Source organism: Ixodes scapularis, unplaced genomic scaffold (genome assembly GCF_016920785.2).
Source record: "Ixodes scapularis isolate PalLabHiFi unplaced genomic scaffold, ASM1692078v2 PGA_scaffold11__112_contigs__length_91849675, whole genome shotgun sequence".
In the NCBI taxonomy this organism is placed as follows: Eukaryota; Metazoa; Arthropoda; class Arachnida; order Ixodida; family Ixodidae; genus Ixodes; species Ixodes scapularis.
In genome coordinates, this window is record NW_024609837.1 from 27,798,999 (window position 1) to 27,820,417 (window position 21,419).

Genomic DNA, 21,419 nt, shown 5'->3' on the forward strand with positions numbered 1-21,419 from the left:
CCCCAGAGGAAGAAGTCGACGCCACCAACTATGGCCTCCCGAGACCTGCAAACTGAGACTCCCGCCGCTTCCTTCCATGTCGTTTACCTGCCCGTCGCCCCTGGTAAGCCGATGTACTTCCTCGGCGAGATTCACGACGACCTCGAGGACTGGATCCAACACTACGAGGGAGTAGCCCGGTACAATGGCTGGATGCCTGAGCAATGCCTGCAAGGCGCCTACTTTACCCTCGACGTCACGGCGCGACACTGGTTTGAGAATCGCAAAACCTTGATTACGTAAAGAGACCAGCTGAAAGAAGAGCGCGGACTGACTTCTTTCTCCGGGTCTTGAATCAAACCTTCGCAGAAAAGTTTTCATTTGAGAATAAAATATGTTCAGGTAGTGTATGTGTGTCTGTCCGAGTGGGCTAATACGACTACTGTCTTTGTTCCTTAATCTCAAAGCTTTTTCTTAAAACACACACACACACACACACACACACACACACACAGACACACACACACACACACACACACACACACACACACACACACACACACACACACACACACACACACACACACACACATTGCGGGAACGAAACTTTGCTAACTACGTTTTTCAAATTTCACAAAAACTAACCGGCAAAGAAAATAAAGTCCATATTAAGTACTTTTATAGGCAGAAATGTTTCAGGCTTGAGTTGAGCTACTTGGTGCATTACTAGGATAGGGCCAGCTTGAACATCCAAGGATGAAATAAAATGAAATAAAATGATAGCCACATACACTGCAGATACAATCCCAGATTGACAAACCCCTATCCAGCAGGGCGTGACACCCCGCTGATACTGTTTTTCTTTTATGATGAGCTTAATGGATGGCACGCTGACGCATGTCTCTTCATTTTCTTCGATCGCCATGCTCTCCAGCACCTCTCGTGCATACGGGTTTTTATTTGTTGCAAGGATGGTAATGCTGTTGCAGGCTGCGCTGCATCTACAGTTGCGGTAATGAGCTGGTAGATGGCCCGCTGTAGTTCCCTTGAGAGAGGCTGCAGGCTCACGCGTCCTACCATTAATACATCTGCCAGTTTGGTCTATGTAGCACTTGCCAGATGATAGGGAAATGTTATTCTTCTCATTAATTGGGTTGTGTGTGTGTTTATACAGCCTAGAACTTGGTCTGCCTCACAGGGGCAACGAGTCTCCCAGCTGTAGATGAGAAATTTATCCAGTGCGGTACAGCCGCTAGCCTGGGGTCTTTAACGTGCACCACGCAGTAGTGATACACGACCGCACGCCGGTACGATGCTCATCCAGATCGAAACGGGCAGGGGTGGGGCTCGAGCCCAGGATCCCTGGGTTCTGCAGCGCGAGCTTTCGCTCCACGTGCTCCGAGCTGGTGTGCGCTAGACCACTCGGCCACCGATCCCCCCTATGTTACTCTTCTCTCTTTTCACTTGGTTTAATATTTTGATTATGTACATACCACAACTGTGTTTCGTTTTTTTTTAAATTTTATTTTATATATAATGGTGTTAACTTGATCGCTGACTAACCCTTTATTACCATGGGGCCCCTTCAACAGTTTTCTTTTGAAAACTTTGGTACCCCCGTCTGAATAAGTGTAAATATCTAACATCTTGTGTACAAATAAAAACACATTTTGACTTTGACTTTGACTTTGAACCCCCGTTTCACACGGGGCATATTGTGTCCTAGGAGAGATATCGCAAATTTTCCTTCCGTTGGGGTTGCGGTTCACTTTGCAGCACATGGAGTACGCTTTGTTTCGTTTCTCCATTGATAAGCTTGCCCTAGTTCGGAACATCGCATCTAAAACATATGATAAAGAAGCCTCCCAGATAATCAATAAAGGAATTGACTGCGTCCTAAACCATCGGAGTTGAAAACCATCAGGTATGGGCTTTAGCTCCACAGTCAAGAAGGTTCGAAGCAAAAATCTAAAACTCAGCGTATCGGATAAAGAAGGAGGTCTTGTCGTTCTTACATCGAAAATGTACGGAGAAAAAGCTTCTCAAGCTGTGGCAAAAAACAGTCCAGGTAGAGGAAAAACGAGGCAGAAGTAAAAAGACAAGCTCCCATAAGTTCGCTTCAAGAAAACCAACTGAACAGCCTATGCGCAAAAATAAAAGGAACAAAAGAGGTGCATTTAGAAGTATTCTTCCCAGCTAAGACACATAAGGAAGGTGTACCGTTTCGCGCCATAGTGTCAGAAAGAGGTACATAACAAGTGCATTTGTCAACCTTCTTGGCTAAACAACTGTCTCTAATACAGTGCAATGATCCGTGCACAATTCGAAATTCAGGACAATTAATTTTACATGTTCAAAAACAAGGATCCGATTTCGCCTCATGTTTTCCGATAAACATCCAAGATATGTATTATTTTATACCCCATGCAAGCCTCATTACAATTTTTCGACAAAACTATAGAAGAGCACAACAGCACATCGTTCCAAAACGTGGCGGAGATCAACCTGAACACCTTCCTAGAACTGCTCAGTGCACACCTAAAAGCGACAGTCGTTGCACACCAAGGCCAGCACTTTGTACAAGAAAGTGGTGTATGGATAGGCTCACGCGTAGCCCCACAACTGTGCGATCTGTTCCTAGCAGCATGTGGCAGGGCCATCCAGAAAAACCTGAATGATGACAAAATGACGACTTCCTAATTCTTACTAAAACGGAGGTAGGAGCTCAAAACAATGGATGCGAAAAAGTCGTTTTACGATGCTTCCAAACAAGCTGTCTAGAATTGGCATTCACCCATGAACTACCCGTTGATAGGTCCATCAAGTACCTGGACCTCGCACTAGAATTTAATAAAATACACGTGTGGTGGAAATACGAACCAAGGTCAAGCAAAGGATTTCTTCCTTTTACGTCCGGACATTCCAAAACAGTAAAACGAAGTGTTGCTCGTACTGCTCTTTTATCGGCCTTAAACAAATCCTGCAATCATAATATTGGGCCAAGTTTTAACACGCAAATTTCCCGATTGCGTGATTCTGGGTATTCGATCGGTTTCCTGGTTTGCGTGTGTGAAAACATCTGCACAAATCGGCTGATACAGACGGAAGAGAGACGACAAAAACTCAACAAAACTTCTCAGTAATACCCTACATCTATGGGATTACTCATAGATTAAAAAAGATAGCGGCGTGGCAGGGCATTAGGGTCGTGTGCTCTGCACCAAACAAAGCGTACTTCATGTGCCGCAAAGCGAACTGCAACACCAACGAGAGGACAATTTGCAACATTTCGTATAGGACACAATATGCCCCGTGTGAAACGGGGGTTGTTTATAACATTCCCCTATTATGTGGCAAATTCTACATAGGCCAAACTGGCAGATCTATTAATAACAGAACACGTGAGCAAGCAGCATCTCTCAGGGGAACTACGGCGGGCCATCTACCAGCTCATTGCCGCAACTGTAAATTCAGCGCAGTTTTCAACAGCATTACCATCCTTGCAACAAAACAAAAACCAGTATGCACGAGAGGTGCTGGAGACCATAGCGATCGAAGAAAATGAAGAGACATGCGTCAGCGTGCCATCCATTAAGCTCACCACAAAAGAAAAACAGTATCTGCGGTGTGTCACTCCCTGCTGGATTCGGGTTTGTCAATCCGGGATTGTATATGGAATGCATGTGGCTATCATTTCATTTCATTTTATTTCATCCTTGGATTGTATGGCGCTCTCAGGATGAGTAGGAAAAAAGAAGCAGATAGTTCAGGTTCAGAAGAGGAAGAAGCATTAAATCCGTAGTTGGTATATAGTCCAGCAGAGTCTCTATCCCTGTCTCTTTCTTCTATCTTGGTTTTTCACGTTTTCTCGTCTCTCAAGTTCAAGATGGCCCTATCCTAGGAATGTTTCCTCCGGCCTCACATTAAAATCAAAAGTATATTATGTAGTCAGTGATATCTTAAGGAACACGGGGCGTAGCCGAGCGTCGGACAAACCACGGAATCTGCTCTACACGAACGATCGCGAATAACATTGACTACCGTCAAATCTAAAGCGCAGAAAATTTACAGCAGACATTTCAGTGCAGTGCGTCTTAAGTGCAATATGAATGTCTTCATGCAAGTTTCCACACTAGCTTTCCATCACACAAAGAAGCGGATTATAATTTATTTTTTTGTTTTCTTCCAGTAATATCATCCGGAGGTGCACTTATTTCGAAAGTGAATGAATGTTATGTAATGTACAAAGGCATACCGTAGGCCCAAAAAATTATTTTTTCATTAACGATTGCATGTCAAAACACTGCTTATTTTGCTTGTAGTTTTGTTTTATTTAGACATTAGCTTTCATGTCATTTATATACCTAGTAGAAAGGGGTAAATAAAAGAAACATGAACAAGTCTAGTATGCAGAAAGGATACAGGATCATACAGTTTGCATTGAAAGTAAAAAAGGCAAAATAACAGATTAGTCAACCGGTTCAGCATGTTCAGCCTGGGTGATAAAATATACGCGCTGAAATTATGTCCAGGCTTTCGGCACTAACGGTTTAGCACACAGGCTGTTGGCCCACACTGCGTCAGTTGAGCAACCCTCCAAGAGTGCCATCATAATATGTCAAGAGATTGCGCTAGATGTGCACTGAGCGACGACCTAGCGTGATGGTGCGCCAGTGGCTGTGCTGGATATTCAGAAATGGCCTCCTCGCCTGGTCAATGTTGGCAACCCATGGAGTGCTTCCGACCATTCATTATCCGAATGCAAAAAAAAAAAAAAATAGAAAACCACTCCCTCTGTCGTTTTCTTTCGTCTCATTAAAATATTAACATATATATATTTTTTTTTTAGAAAAGAAGACGCACCAATTTTAAAGTACATGAGCCTCCCCCTTCCCCCTGCACACATACACACAAACACACACACACACATGCAAAAACACTTTTTTTTAAGTGTATGAATAAGATACATGCGTCAGAAAGTGATCTTTCCTCATAAAAATACATAAAAATATGAGCGCCGCAAAACCTTTTGGCGCACACTAGAGCGACCCCGAAACATGCCATTATTCCGGCTCGCCGACCCGAAATAGAAGCACATTCATGCATCGTGTCTCATTCAAAATCAATCCCGAGTCATAAATCTTTATATAGAAAGATTCATGGACTGAACTAAAACAAGGGAAAGTTTATTGACATTTCGAGAGGAGGCCTCTCGTCTTCAGAATGACGATTGAGAGAACTTGGCACGATTTTTTTGTGGTCTCGCAAAGTAAAGAGTAACAAATGAAACTATATATATATATATATTGATTACTGTATCATGGTGACGAGGGGATTAAAACACTGGGGTTAAAAATTAACGAGCGTGTTTACGTTAGAAGCACGATTACTCAAAACATAGCGCACACAAGTGAGTTAAACGACAGAGGTACAACCTGCAAGCTCAAATCAAGATGTCTACACAAAATATAGTATAAAATAGCACTGGAAATAAAATTCAAAGAAGTGATTACTTCAAGTGGAGGTTACCGGCTGCGACGGACGTCAAAACGCTCATGTGGCGCGAAAATTTGCGCGCCAATTGACTGGAATTCCCTCGTTGACTTTTGAAATAATTTATTTCAGCTTGTACATTACTGTCGGAGAGTCGTAACTCAAAATGAATCATAACCGTTTGGATGTTAGAAAAATAGGGAAAAAAGAAACTGCCGTTGCGTCATTTAGTTTTGAACTTAAGAGGTGCATAACCCGAGATACCGGTACAACAAAACAAAATAGTAGAGACACCGCTGTGGCACCTCTATCTTCTTGTTTAGCATAACTTGGCAAAAGTATAAAGCTACAAGCTAGCGCCATTAGATCTGGCACGCCTGGAGTGTGCGCACACCATTCCCCGATTTTCTCGTACGCGCCTCCATTTTGGTGCTTAGTGGAGAGCGGGCACATTTAAGGATCGTTACGGTTCGAAAAAGGCGACCCCCGAGTGTTAGGGTATCTATGACGTTGGGAAGCTCAGGCAAACCCGCATTGTTCTGTCGAGGTATGTATTTCAATATTTCTGGAGGAGCGGAAACAGCCTCCTGCCATTTCAAATGAAGCTTCCGATGACTGACAACCCCGCCTACCACGCGCGAGAAGAGGCTCGCAAGCACCAAAGTCTCGAAGGACCCCCCCCCCCCCCCCCCCCCCCTGTCCCCGACTGCAGCGACTATTGGCGACTCCAGCGAAACCGACGCCGCGTAGCGGCAACGCCGAGAAGCTTAGGAGAGGAGGTCGTTCGACTCTGTCGTCTGCTATTTTTGCTTGGTTCTCGAAGGCAGCATAGAAACAAACATTGTTTCGAGTAATTATTTTTATTCTTCCGCCGTGCCATTTTTACGCAATGACTAGAATCAGGTTTCTACCGTCAAAAAATCGCGTTGCTTTCATATGTAACACCGATTTTACGCTGCAGTGCAAGAAATGTATGGTGGTCCGCGTGCTGGACGACAAAAACGACCTCCTATCGTCCGCCATTTTGCCTGACCAACGCGCCCCCTATAGTTCGCTGGAGTCGCGAATAGCCGCAGATACGTGGGTGCGACCGTAGAGCATCGATTTGAGATACAACGACTGTGATTGGGTAGAGGACGAAGAAGCAGAGAAGCTTGGCACGTGTGATTGGTTCCTTCTCAATTTGATGCGCTACACTGTCGCGTTCGTGCAAACGCAGTCAGCGACAGCTTTACAAATGCAAAGGCGTGGCTTTGAAGTACACACTTCGTGATTGGTTCTCGGGCGTTCTTAACGGCTAATGCCGCAATATGATTCGCCGCGGACCGGTAATGAGATGCGGGGTACTCGCCATTACCTGCGTCTCTTAGGCTGGGTGTGAGTATAAAAGCTAATCTTCTGTAGCACATCTCTCAACGACGCAACAGTCGCGGCACACTTCATGTGGTCGTTGGGAATCCTTGTTTTTTCACTGGATTAACAAACGAGATGCTTACGTACGTCACGATATTGAAATCCTTTCCCTTCTGAACATGACCATTAAAGCAATATAATCTCAAGAATGATAACCGTCATTTTTTCTTAATGCGAAAGCATTAACCGTCCTGTGGAGAGAAGCCAGCATTGTCTGTAACCCTCTGTAGCAGCGAAACGGCAGTTAAATTCCCATTAGCCAGAAGCACAGCAACGCATATGAATCGTCATGGAAACCGTGGAGCCGGCGGGGTTTGTCGCGCTGCGCAGTGGAGAAGAGATGTCACCACCAGAGCGCCATTTGCGATAGGAAGACGTGGCGCGCTGCTTGTGGGAACGCGCTGCGTGTAGCAATGCTTTCGCATTCCTACACGTAAGCAGGCTTAAGTGTTTTATATTTTTTTTATATTAATTTTTAGTTTGATGAACGGTGACGGCAGCAGTGAAGCCGTGTTTCCAGCAGTGTAGGTCCTAACGCGTAAAAAGTAACGGCGTTACTGGTAACATAGTGATGCCCTCATATATATTCAAATGAGTAACAGATAACGTACTGAATATAATAAGTAACTCATTTAGAAAAAAAAACTAATGTATATGGGGCTGTACGGCTGAAGTTTCGCCGCGCATACGCATCGCCACTTCTCCCCCTGGCGAGGCGCGCCCGTACTAGTTAGGCGTACACGAAGCAGACGACGCGGGCGGTTGGTGCGCTTGACCTGCTGGCTTCGCGTTTCGTAAAGTAAAGCAGCGAACAGATGAGCGGCGAAAACGTGCGCCGCGCGGCAGTTTCCATGGCAACTTGCACGCACGCTGTGACGTGGCGGCTTGGCATAGGTCCACGTCACAGTGTCCGGGGGCTGTTGCCATGGGAATCAGCGCGTGGCGGCCGTTTCGGCCGCTCATGCATTCTCTGTTTAAAAGGATATTTCAACGAAATGTGAAATATACCCGTCGGGCTCAAAAATAGATTGAATATGATCCACAATATCCGTAAATGAGAATCGCACGTTTGTATTTTGAGCCTGGTGGCTGTATTTTTCTTTTAAACGGCCCATTCTGGCAAGCGCTCGGAGAGCAGCCAGCGGAGAGCACGTGACATCCAACTCAATCGTGACGTAGTTAGTCTCGGGACGAGCAAAGCTGCGGCGAGGCTGACATCAAGAGAATAGCCTAGTCGTTCCAGCCACCCAAGCGGCTGCTTTTTTACGAATTTTGAGCGACGGGTTAATTTTCAATAATCTTGAAGAGGGACAATAGCGACTTTTGGGACACACAAAAGAGAGTCTCGGGGAGAGGCGAGTTCCTCCTTCCACCTCTTTTCTCGTGGTGGCCGGAGGCGAGACAAACATTGTCACTATCTGCCAAGGTTCCTAGACGGTCATTACAAACGAGATGTTAGCGACATCCACCTGGTGCTCTTTGCTAATCGTTTAATTCGCTTTAAGTTTCCTTTTCGTGTCTTTGTTAAAAGGATATTGGTGTGTCCGATGTGATACTGCTCCTTTGAACACATATAGACCAAAAAATAAGCGCTGACATGTCGTTGTAGTATCCCTTTAAGGTACCGAAGGCAAAAAGTGCTTGGCGCCAGGTTTTGTGTCATGGCCGCTTGATTAACTTATGAAGCGGCCGTGGTTGTGTAGTCAAATGCCACAGCATCGTATTAAACAGAAAGGGAAGTGTGTTTCCCGAAAAGTTGTATTGGTTTTCAGGGAGGTGATTCCAGAAAGATCGTCAGGAGAACGAATTAGAATTCTGTGGAGGACGAAGTTAACTATTGTTTCCCCGTCTTGTCGCCCAATCCAGTAATGAAAATATGCTTACTTCGCATGTCAATCGAGATTGTTTCGAAAATCACCGGCAAGAGCATGCAAGACTTGTGCATTGCTTAGTGGAGCTCGTGCCGTCACATTGAAAGTGGACTGAGTTCGGACCCGCAGGGCCAGCAATCAGCAGCTGATGATCTGCGGGAAGTTCCTAACGTAAAAGCTACGATGTCTACCCGTGGCTGTCGACGAAAGAAACCCTGAATATGCAGTTACAATTTTTGAAACCGCTTTAAAATTGAGAGATAAGCAAACTTAGCTTGCCTGCCAATTTCGTTCCACGACGATTGGAAGAGAAAGCCCCCGAGTAAGCATCGAAGTACTCTCACACCAAAAAGGTTATATTCTTACACACCTTGTCCACATACGACACCCCAAAAACTTCAACACGACGTACAGCGCATTGACGTCGAATAGACGGCCTAAACTTTAACGAGGGGCTTGATAACGGTGAGATAAACATCATCAAACAACTTAAGTACGTATGAAAGAATACAAAAAAAAAAGGTTTTGCAGTAGGGCAAAGAAAACCCCAATTACGTTTTTGTAGTCAGTACCAGGTACATTAGCTATTTTAATAAGTTGTACCACGCGGCTGTCAAGCCGCTGGTAATAGTTAGTACCGTCGGTACTGAAATTTGATGGTGTCTTATATGGGACAAGAATGAGGAAGACAATCGTTGCCTGCATTGCGCGCTCACTTGATGGCATAGCTGAAAAGAAATTGGCACTGGTGAGGGTACTTTGTTGCTTTATATATTTTTAAAAAGATTTTGTTAGCCACCAGGCGTAATTATGTTCCAAAGAAACTCTAAGAAAAACACTAGAACAGTAAAGTGGTGATTTGGGCCAGTTGGTTCATTGCAGAGGAGAAAACAGCCCCGAAAATTTCAGGGACTAGAACACAGGGAAACTGTACAAGGCGCGCTCTCAACTGAAGTTTATGAGAAATAACATGTTAATATAGCTATCACAAAAATAAATTCGTCATCCTCACCTCCACAGCCAGCGTTTCAAAAATTCAGACTCATTTGTAGATAATGATAAGGACATGTCTCCTCTGCATTTCATCTCCCTGGTCATAATTTCAAATGCCGGATGCAATTCTTTCAACATTTTGTCTTTGTATCTAGCCACAGTTTTAGTGTCATTGAAGGCCGGGGTGCAAGAGCATCTCGTACAATGAGTCTCGAGATTCCCTGAAGAAGTCGTTCGTGTGAAAGTTGCGTGCTCGCGGGTGGGACGATTCAAGCACCTGCCCGTCTGGCCCATATACGTCATACCAGACGTCATCGGAATTTCAGAGACAACGCCAGTAGCGCATTAAACGTACGTATTTCGGTGCTCTGTTGTGAACGTATCTGAAGATAGATGTGAGTTATTTATCTGGTGGAAATGTCGCGGCCATCTTATTGGGCGCTGAAGAAACAACCGAAACATTGTAGCTCTGGGCTACCTTTTTCAATAAGGGCGTGACATCGATCGTGCATCTATGGGATGACAACTGGCTTCGAAGTCAATCTATCCCGGGTTAATTTATGGGACCTTTTAATTTTTTAATTAAGCTTTCGGCCACATCAAGCAGTGGTCTCAGCGAAAGACGAGCCTTCTGCGAGCGGTCTATCTCGCTGCCTTGCGCGCCCTGCAAGCAGGACTTTCTGAGGGAAGCTTCCAGACACGAACTGTGGATGCCTCTTTTCACAACCTTCGACATCTAGACAACTTTTTTTTTTTACTGCTAGAGCACATCAGCCTAAAATTTCCTTCGGGTCATTGTTACGGAGAGAGGCGCTTGGCAGGTTCCCATGGGCGCTTTTCTGCGCACAGATTTGTGCGCGCTTCAGCTTCATAACCCTTTCATAGTGCGGAAATCAGAGTTAGTCATTGACTTTTTGGGCTATGAAGGGCAGTGTATGCGCGGCGGGTTTCCCATCGACGTCGAGGACCTGTTTTACTACGTTTCCTCATGAACCCGTTTTCTCGTCGGTGAGACAATGCATAGACCAGAACGGGGTTGTCGCGTTACTGAACTCTTCGTGCATCAATGGTGATAGCTTTCTTGAACTCTTGGTTTTTTACTTAAACCATACGTTTGTGTCATTTGATGGGAGATTATATGTGCAAAAGAAAGGCATTTGCATTACATTTGCATTATTTGCAGTGCGACACCTGTTTTGTGCAATATATATTCTTTAAGGCAGCTGAGGAAACAAAATTGCATTGAAACTTTCGAACAATGACAATGTCAAGGTATTTAAATACGCCGATGATTTCCTTATCTTCAGCCGCACAGCGGGGACCTCTAACTGTGAAGTCTCATTTGCTGCAATTGTTTAAATTGTGTTGCTTTGGGTTGACTTTTACGTACGAGTTACCAAAAGTGGTCAAACCGCTAGCCTTGTGCGAATAGTGGATTTTGAGTTCGAAGCGAATAGCGGTTTTGGCCGAATATTTTCGATTCGAATATCGAATAGTTTTTCCATGCCATTCACTACTGTTGAATAATGCTTAGACGGAAAACCCAGCTAAACCTGTGAAGGTTATTCCACTTGTTCATTTATAAGCTAAGTTTAATCTATCTATATTTATGAACTGTGACCTTAGAAGGTCTGATGTCTTGGGATGACAAGTAAATGACAGATTTGACATAAAATGATTCCTATAGAGATGGCCAACTATACCAATTGAGTGAATTTACAAATCTTGATATATAAAATATTCTAAGTTCTTTCTTTAATCTCGAGTTAAAAAGAATGAATCGTGCATGATGAACACAGGTTGTGAAAGCATCTCTGCCTAACATAGTATACTCTTGCATAACAGTCAGTTTAATTTTGAAACTTTTACTACAATGTGGATATACACATTCACAAAGTTTACATTTATTTTCAGATACATTTGACACGGGCGCACCATCCCGCTTTGAACGTATGTTTTTCTTCCAAGCATGCAATTACGATATTGTTCATCGCGGCGGGTTACCCCGTTAAGTGCGCTTCTTACCGAGCACCGATGTAATGCAGAGAAACAACACGCAGGGAGCTCACTTTTATGGGTTTGGCTTCTCCGCAGCGCACCGCTGCTTCGTAAGAAGCGCACTCAACGGGACTAACCCGCCGTAATCAACACTTCGAAAAACGCGAATAGTTCAGTTCTTTTCAAAGCGAATATCGAATAGTGTATTATTCGGAACTACTATTCGAAATTTTTAATATTTGCACAACCCTACAAACCGCTATTACTGCATCTCGAGTCAGCGCTTTGGGGGAAACTCGTTTGCTTGACGTATGCGCCCCGCACAAAAAAGGGCATCCTTCCTTTTGATTCCGCCAATTTGAAGGTAAAGTCCCTTGATACTTCTTTTACAAGTAACAACAACCAATACAAATGACAAAGCACATTCCGCTGGGACAACATGGCGTCATTCAGTTCAAACCTCTACTGTTGCCCGCCATTCGCTTCCTAAAACGCACCGTCACGTAGTCGGCGCTTCAAAGAATGTCGCTACTTGTAGGAAGCTCTTATCTAAGGACTTTATTCGAAGGTTGTGAAAAGAGGAATCGCCAGTTTGTGTCTGGCACAGCGCGCAAGACAGCTTTAATGGGCAGATAGAGCGCTCGCAGAAGGCTGGTTTTTCGCTGAGATTATTCGTTGAGGTGGCGGAAAGCTTAATGAAAAAGATTAGAGGATTCCCGAAATCAACCCGCGATAGACCGACTTCGAAGCCAGTTAATATTCCGTAGATGCACAATGTCACGCACAATTTGAAAAAGGTAGCCCAGCGCTGGCAATGTTTCGGTGGTTTTTTTCAGCGCCCACTAAGATGGCGCGACTTGGCCGCCAGATAAATAGCCCACAGCTGTCTTCAGATCCGTGCTCAACTGAAGACCGAAATACGTACGTTGAGTGCGCTACTGGCGTTGTCTGCGAAATTCCGATGACGCGTGGGATGATGTCCCGACGAGCAGGTGTGTGAATCGTCCCACCCGCGAGCTTGCAGCTTTCACACGAATGACTTCTTTAGAGAATCTTGCGATTCATTGTAACAGATGCTCTTGCACCCCGGCCTCCAACGACGCTAAACATTTCGCTAGATACGAAGATAGAGTGTCGAGAGAATTGCATCAGGCATTTGAAATTATGACTAGAGGAAATAAATGCATAGGTGACACGTTCGTATCATTATCTACAAATAAGTTTGATTTTCTGAAACGCGGGGTGAGGACATAAGGATGACGAGGTTGTTTTTCTGGTGGACATGTAATTTTCGATAAACTTCAGTTGAGGGTGTGCCTTTTCCTGTTTTCTGTCGACTTAATTCCTGTATTTTGGCGCTGCTTTTTTTTTTTTTTTGCTTTTTTTTCTTGGGTCGACCAATTAAAGCGTACTGGTAATGGTAGATGCATAAAAGTAAAATAAGCCTAAAAACGCAAGGACAGGGCACATTATCAAGACATCATCAATCCTTCATTGCGTCATAAATTACTATCTCCTCCTTCATATGTCTCGGCATGCGACGATCGCCAACACAAAATTAGTCTATCTGTCTGCAAAACAACTACATTTTATAATTCGTGTATCTCCCCCCAAAAAAATATTACGTGGAACCACCTTCCATCATCAGTTGTGCGTGTAACAGATGCCATTATGTTTACGCTTTGTTTACCCAATTTTCTAAGTTAATGGTTACTGTGTTCGTGCCCTATTTTCTTAGGGTCTCATTTTGTTTTGTTTTTTAAGTGTGATTTTCCTTTTGCAACCCACTTCCTCTGTAATTCCCTCGGGCCCTGAGTGTACAATAAAATAAATAAATAAATAAATAAATGTAACCCATTAGTGTATATCATAGTGATCTCAAAGCAATCATCACTACCGTTTCAAAATGATGTATATATACTTTAAATAAACACTTGGCGAATTGCTCTTGTGTGTGTCTCTTGGTGAATCATTTTTGGTGGTGCTCTAGAGTTTCGCTGGCCAACCAGCTTCACAGAGGGGAATGACTCACAAGTTTTGGACGGGCTGAACTGCCGTTGCGGTCCGGCTGTCTATGTCTTGTCATACTCGGGATTCGCGGCCCTGACACTGTACCACTACCGTCGCGTCGACATCGTCGCATGTAAAGTTCCTTGGTACTTCTTTTACAAGTAACGACAACCAATACAAATGACAAAGCGCATTCCGCTGAAACAAAATGGCGCCGTAGCGTTCAAACGTCTGCTGTGCGCCGCCATTCGCTTTCTAAAACCTGCACTGTCACGCAGTCGTCGCTTCAAAAAATGTCGCTACTTGTAGGAAGCTCTTACCTAGGGAGTTTAGTCGCAGGATCTACCGTAAACGAACTACTGGCTAGTTGTGCCTTGACGATCGCCACCGCCCCTTTTCTGACGATAAGATGATCGTCTACGCTGGCGTGACTCATCAGAACAACGAATCCCATGAACAAGGAAGTCACGTGCTACGCACGTCACAGCTACAGAGCCCCGGGAGCTAGAAAGCAAGCACCTCAAGACCACCCGCGGGATTCACGGCCGTGGCGCTCTGCCACACACGTCGTGTCGATATCGTTGTAGGTGAGTGCGAAGAATTCTGTGCGCACTTTTGTATTGTACTGTCTTTGGATCTCCCAACTGCTACTTGGTTTTAGCGCCTGTTTGTTGTGATGGGCGTTGATATGGCTAGATGTAACACGCATCGGCTCCTTTATACTTAGAAGGAAAGTAACCCCGACCTTGCGAACAAGGGGCTTACGGCTTCCAGTAAGGGGTACACCCGTGAGCGATATGAAGGTGAACAGCCCTCTTCTTGTTTTTGACGCTCCTGAAAGTTTTGGAACAAGCTCTGTCCCAGAAGAGGGCTGGAACGCAAAGTTTAGACCCCCAGCCACGTACCATTTGAGACGTTGAGGGTTAATATAGCTTTAGGGAGCCGTAAAACAGGCAAGAAACCAGGTAAGGTGTTCACCTTCATATTGCCGGCGGCACCCGCCGGCAATATGAAGGTGAACACCTTAACAGACACCATTATCAGCTTCACAGACCCGAACGTGCACCACGTTCGGGTCTGTGAAGCTGATAATGGTGTCTGTAGTCATGATCGTGCTTTTGACCTCCCTTAGAGATATGGAGGCAAACCCCGGGCCAATAACGAAGGCAAAAACAATCGATAAACTGCAAAAGGCTGTCGGAAGAACTGAACCAAAACTGAACCAACCAAAACCGGTAAAAAATTCCCTGAAGTTGGATCAAATCAACAGCGGCATTGCTGCCCTCGGAGCCCGTGTCTCTAATCTCGAGGTCAAATTGCACCAAATCCCTATTAATCGAAATAATTTAGGCACGATTAAAACAACTGTGAACAGCATCAAAAGCAACTCAATGTATTTTCGTGATCATCTCACTGAAATGAGCAATGTCCTTGATGACATGGAGAACAGAATGAGGCGAAATAATTTACTTGTCAAAAACCTTCCAGAGTTAGAAAACAAAACATGGAATGACGCCAAAGTCATCGTGATTAGTTGTGTGCAAGAAATCCTTGGAATTTAATTGGGTGAAATCGAAAGGGCTCATCGAATGGGCCGAAAGCGATCGGGAACAAATTGACCAACTATCGTAAACTTTCTTCATTTTCAAAGTAAAGAAGAGATACTTCACAATGCTTCAAACTAAAGAATGAAACGCCCAAACCGGATTTCCGAAGACTTTTTTTTTTTTTTTAAGTGCGCTTTGCGCGGCACGAATTGTATGAATTTGCTGGTAAATTTAAAGAAAGTGGGACAAAATATAAAATTAGCTAAAGCAAACTAAACCTCAGCCATCAGTCATAAATGCATGACTCGGCAAATAATACAATTGTTTCGTCTTCATACGTGCCGCTACAATGAACAGAATGACTGACGCACTGTCAACCGCAAGTCTCTAAAGCGCACTTTTACCGCTAATCTTTAGTTCATCTTGCTAAGTCTAGAAGTATTTATTTCAAAACAAGCTGAACTTGAAAATATCGCGCCCTATAGCGAGCCTGACGTAATTTTTGACACTGGCACCTGGTTAACTTCCGATATCAAGAATGAAGACCTAATCTTATATCAACCATATAATATTTTTCCGAAAGACAGGCAACTCGCCAGGGGTGGAGGTGTAATCATCGCAGTTAAAAAAACCGTGTCATGCTGCCAAATTGAATGTTCATCTGATCTTGAAGTGCTTTAGATCCAAGTAAAGTTGGAGTTCCGCTGTTTCTCGGTAGGTGTTTGTTATCGTCGTTAATCACAGCGAATTCAACATGTCGCTTTACAATGTTCTTCGAGCCGTAACCAAAATGTTCCCAAATCCTTCATGATTTTTTCCTTGTGATTTTAACTACCTCAATATAAACTAGTCTCCATTATTGCCCTTTCTTGACTGCGCAAGTTCTCGCCACTGCGCAGATTCTTTTAATAGCGAGTGTTTATGGTCTTCACTAAATGATCACCACAACCACACGTAATGACGCTATATTATATTTATTTCTAACCACTAATCCGGAATGTGTGACGTCTGTTAGTATTATGGAGGGCATTAGTGATCAAGCTCTTATTCACGTCGAAACGTCACAAAAACTAAACTGCTCAGCCAATATTCCGAAGCAAATATTTGCTTTTTCACGTTCAAAGATCGAGGGCATGATGTCAGCAATAAAATATTTTGAAAAGTATTACATGTCGTCTCATAGCGAACGATCGTTAAAAAAAAAACTGGGTTCTCATAAAAAAAAAAAAAATTGCGGTGGCTTAGCTCTGCTATGCCAGAATATACGTAGCGTGAGCTTATGCGCACAAAATGAGACGCGCTATCAAGCGGCTCCGGTGCAGCGTAAGACTTGGCTACTGCGCAACGGAGGCGCACAGCTGGGCACGCGGCGGCGCCAGTGCGTCTGCCGCGGCTATGACGTTACTCCCCTGGAATGCGCAGACCGGCAAGGCGCGCGCGGCGCCGGCGTCTGCGTGTGGCGGCGACTCAAATCCAATTACGCGATTCGTTGCAATGGATGGATGGATGAATGGGTGTTAATGGATATGCCCTTTGTAATAGGTGTTAGCTTGCGCCACCTCGCCTGTCTAGAAAGACCGCCAACGTTTCTCGATTGACTTTTAAAACGGGTCTAACAAACGCTTTTCAAAAGTCAATCAAGTCCATCATTGGGGCCGTTTCAATGTACGCTCGTGCCGGTTTAAACGCTAGATGTGTACTGGAAGTGACATGATACATTCCCTCTGATCATCAGAAGCACGGAAAGTTCAAAAAATAAATCGAACACAAAAGGAGGTCACATCACTCTGTTCTGTTCTACTCCCGGCTTCTATGCCTTCTGAAACCACAAGATGTGAAACCAGTGTTTACTTCGTCTTCTACTCCTCGATGGTCTCTCGTGCTGTATAAATTGAAACGTCAGAATGCTTCAAGCAGATGGTGTTGGCGCCATATGTTTCCAGAATAATCTACTGTGAAACAACTGTTGTTAACGGTCTGTGCATGCAGAAAGACAAATTAAACAAACAAGGCAGTGACCGACACGTGCACAAAAGAGTCTGTGTAGCCCGTTGTTTTGTGTCGTTATTGCTGTTTTCTTAACGTACAGCGCAATTATGTCGTCAATCAAGCAAAAATGCAATGTTTCAAGGCGATTCAGACAAATCGCTTCGCATAATGAGTTCATAAAACAGGCGATCTCCCAGTAGTGCGGGGAAAAAAAGAAAAAAAGAAAACATCCAGACACCTAAATGTTCGATGTCAGGCATCGTTTCATATATAACACAAAATGAAAACCTTTCTGAGAAATACTCGTCGGCTGAAAAAGAAAAGAGAAACAGATGTGTGGCGAGGTTTCGCGTAAAATTCGAAGCACAATGTTGACAGAGTATGATTGTGTTGAATAAGAATGAAACTGAACGAAGGGGAACGGAAAGCAGACTGAACTAGAGAAATTAAAAAAAAAAAAACAGTTGCACATTTTTTGTTTTTTTTATTTTTGTGTTGAATGGATCGTTTTAGTTTTATTGAACGTCTTCTACGAGTGTGTACAAACAGGCAATATTTCACGGTAATCGACTAATTCTGTACAAAACATTTTTTTTATATCTTTTTGTGCTTTTTTGAATCCTTACCATTCGATCATTTACGGTCTCCCCCAAATTTTAAAGGGGTCCTTTCACCGTAAAAATAAACTGCGCATCACCGAACGCTCATTCTCCGCCCAAATGTAGCGCCAACGGTTCGAACCAGGTGACAGAGCTTCAGAACTCAGCGTTATCTCTTTCAAAAGTTATGTCTTTTTCTGACATTTTCAATGGGAAAATTGCAGCCGACGGAGCTGTCGGACACTCGGAGACGAATGGTGCCAGGTACCGAAAACATGCAAAAACAGGTAGAAAAACAACTTGTAACTTTTGAATTTGATAAATGTTTGATGTGAAACTTTGGCATCTGGTTCGAGCATCTGGGCTGAAAAGGAGCGTTCGGCGTTGCCTAGTTTATTTTTGCGGTTAGAGCGACAACAAACCACTTTTGTTTTTGAACTGTTCACTAGAAACCTCTCAAACGCAGCATGTGGCGCGTCCCGTACATCTAATTAAGGCTTCACAGCCAATGGGGTTACAGTGTTAGCCGAAATAACGAGTTGCGAAGTTAAAAGCGTGAATATAAGAGACCACGACTTCGTTTCATAAGATCTCGGTGAGTTTAGCCGCAGTGCAGTGTCGGATCAAAGTGAACGCGGCCCTTCTCTAGAATCTGTTGACAACCGTTTCATTCTGACGTTTTGTTGCAGGATTTGTCCCGGAAAGAGGTCATGCATTCGCACCCTAGATGTCAAGTTCCGAACACAACGGATTCCCCGTATCCCACGGCGACCGAGGAGTCTCGTCCAGTCCCGAGGTTCTTTCCCGAGCTCTACGTGAAGGCCAACGCGCTGCAGCGAACCGTCAACATCCGGGTACTCGAGCTCCTCCAGTCTTGCTTCAGGGACAAACCCAGCGCGGACCAGCAGCAGTTCATGGACTTGGGCTGCGGGACCGGCGACTTCACGCTCCAGGAACTCTTGCCGCGATGCCAGCCTTGCCGAAGGATCGTCGCCACGGACGTGGCCAAGGAGATGGTCCGGTACTCCCGAGAGAACTACGCGGATCCGCAGATCGAGTACGAGGTGTACGACATTGCGGACGACGCTTCGGGTCTGGTGAAGCGCTACGGAAAGTTTGACCGTGTCTACTCGTTTTTCGTTCTGCAATGGGTCAAGGACCAAGTGACGGCGTTCGGACATATATCTGACTTGATGACCTCTGGCGGCGAGTGCCTGCTCACCATCGTGGCTCGTTGGACGGGCTTCGAAATATGGAGGAGAATCGTTCGGATGGATCGATGGAAATCGTACGCTCAGGTATGCCCTTTATTATGAGCTGCACATACAGAAGCTGAGGGAAAGGGGCGAGCGGCAGGAAAGAGGTTTAGTTGTATTGCCTCCAGCGTGACGGTTCCACCGTCGATAGCGGTTCGGCGATAGCGGTTCGGCGCGTTCGGCGCACGCTCAGTCAAAACGCGGCAAAAGGCAGCGAGCGAGTGCTGGAAGAGAGAGAATAACATCCTTATTATGAGAAAGCGCGTGCTCCTGGTGGCTTCGGGCACGCAAATGTTGCTCAGTGTCTTGAAGTAAACTTTACCGTAGATAATGTTTACTGCCGCAAAATTGTCTGCTAAAACCGAGACCCGGCTTGGCGACCCCTGCGGGGAAGTTTGGCGCGTATATCTTCGGGGCCTGGGGAAGGTAGCTGCAAACCGCAAATGCCTCGCCGTTCACGAAGTAGTTGAACGGGCTTAAGGACTTGAAGGTTTTTCAGTCGTTCTCAGGCATATGAGCTAGGCTAGTCGAAAAGGTAGTCGTGAAGATGTGCACACGCTACCTTCGGCAGATTTCTCATTACTTTGAGAAACAATTGCTCTTTCTTTTCACCGAAGGGAACAGGAAGGCGTATAGCTATAGTGCATGTATTTTTCGGGAGGTACCACAGTTAGTCCTCGGCGGTGAGGCTCCTAAAGTACAGGCTGCTCACTGAGGGTCCTCAAAAACAAGCAAAATCATTAGCCAACCGGAAGTTCGGCCATTATTTATTTTTGTTTACGTCCGCACACCCTGCATAGTATTTTATAAATACTGTTGGGAAGAACCCCAAAATAACTTGTTAATTCTTATTTAAACAGTACGTGAACCAGCTGTTTGTTTCCGCTTATATGTTTATCGCGGAGAGTCTAAGACACGACCAGGACACGAACATCTTCGCAGTATTTAGGTAGGTATACAACGGCCAATGAAATTAATTTGTTTGTTTCAGCTCTGCGAGTTCTACACTCCAGTGAGTCATGACATCGCCGACCACTCTGGCCTTATTTCCTACATGCTGGACGTGCTCAAAACGGTCAATCTCGTGCCCTACACGTGTGAAGTTTCAAGAATGGAAATAAAAGTCGAGGACATGGACGAAACGATTGGTGAGTATCCGTCTTAGTTCCCTAGGACCGATTGCAGTGTAGTGGCGGGTTATGACATAGCGGATATCTATATTAATTTTAAATATGGTACCAGCATCACGAGATTCCGCTCGCTCAATGTATAAGAAAAGCAAAGTTACGCAATCTTGGTTATTGTGACAAAGACCGGTGAGCACAAAATGGTGTCTAGTGCAAACCACGTGTCACGTGAAGTCATAATATTGCATGACTTCACGAGTCACGTGACATCATGACGCCATACAGTCATGTGAGGTCACGGTGACATCAAAAATAAAATTACGTTTCAAACTTTGGTTCGGTGCTTGCCATCAACTATACATTCGAAGGAAGTCACAAGTGATTCTCATAAAATTTTGATAGATGTGAACTTATTTGACCCCACGTGGTACAAAACCAACACGAGAACGCTTTCCGGTGGATGACTGGACGGGTTAATGGATACTGTCGAACTCGTTCAATCGGGTTGCAGCTTGCATAGCCTAGCAAAAGTTTTTGATTCCAACAGTTAACTGTTGAAGTTAATTGTCGAACTGGCGCTCTTTTTGCTGTCTGACACTGGCAGCACGGCTAGTGGCAGGTCGCGTACTACAACCAATAGAGCCGACCTGTTGCTCTCGACATGCAACGTTTGACACGAACTATGTGAATAATGAACGGGCATTTCTGTTTCAGAAATGAGCACAGCTATAAATCCGATTCTACCGATGCTTCCGGAGGAATCAAGAACCGAATTCAAGAACGACCTCTCCAATGTCGTGCGTACGTTTTGGGCGGAGAAAGATGGCGGAGATCCACACTATTACCTCGACGTATATATTGTCCATGCCTGTAAACCTTAATGTAGTAGTAGTAGGAACGTTTACTTCCATTTTAAAAGCTTAAAGAAACAAATTTTTTATTGCGTTCTTCATTGATATTCGTATTTATGCGCGAAAATAAAAGATTTCATTTTATCCCGGTATCAAAGGAGCCAGGAGCTTTCTTCTGTTTTCATATCATTTGTTTCCTTGCATTTCTTTGAAAAGTGGCAAGAGGCACGAGTGAAAATTGGTTATATTACTTTCTGTTGCAATTGCACGACAGGATGATGATGCGAGTGAAA

At 44.5% G+C, this 21,419-nt stretch overlaps 1 protein-coding gene across 1 annotated transcript; it reads left to right on the plus strand.

Annotated features, from left to right (window-relative positions):
• The first annotated feature begins 18,602 nt into the window (after positions 1-18,602).
• On the plus strand, positions 18,603-21,157 carry LOC115327819 (juvenile hormone acid O-methyltransferase-like). The gene is made up of 3 exons (XM_029988868.2): positions 18,603-19,190; positions 20,140-20,296; positions 20,990-21,157. Exons 1-3 carry the CDS (start codon positions 18,603-18,605, stop codon positions 21,154-21,156), a joined length of 912 nt encoding a protein of 303 aa, XP_029844728.2. The 3' UTR covers position 21,157.
• The last annotated feature ends 262 nt before the right edge of the window (positions 21,158-21,419 follow it).

Bases quoted from the DNA above. Each gene is read 5' to 3' on its own strand.
- LOC115327819 (XM_029988868.2), top strand. From the start codon at position 18,603: ATGCATTCGCACCCTAGATGTCAAGTTCCGAACACAACGGATTCCCCG. The intron at 19,191-20,139 runs GTATGCCCTTTA...TGTTTGTTTCAG, and splicing joins GATGGAAATCGTACGCTCAG to CTCTGCGAGTTCTACACTCC. The intron at 20,297-20,989 runs GTGAGTATCCGT...TTTCTGTTTCAG, and splicing joins GGACATGGACGAAACGATTG to AAATGAGCACAGCTATAAAT.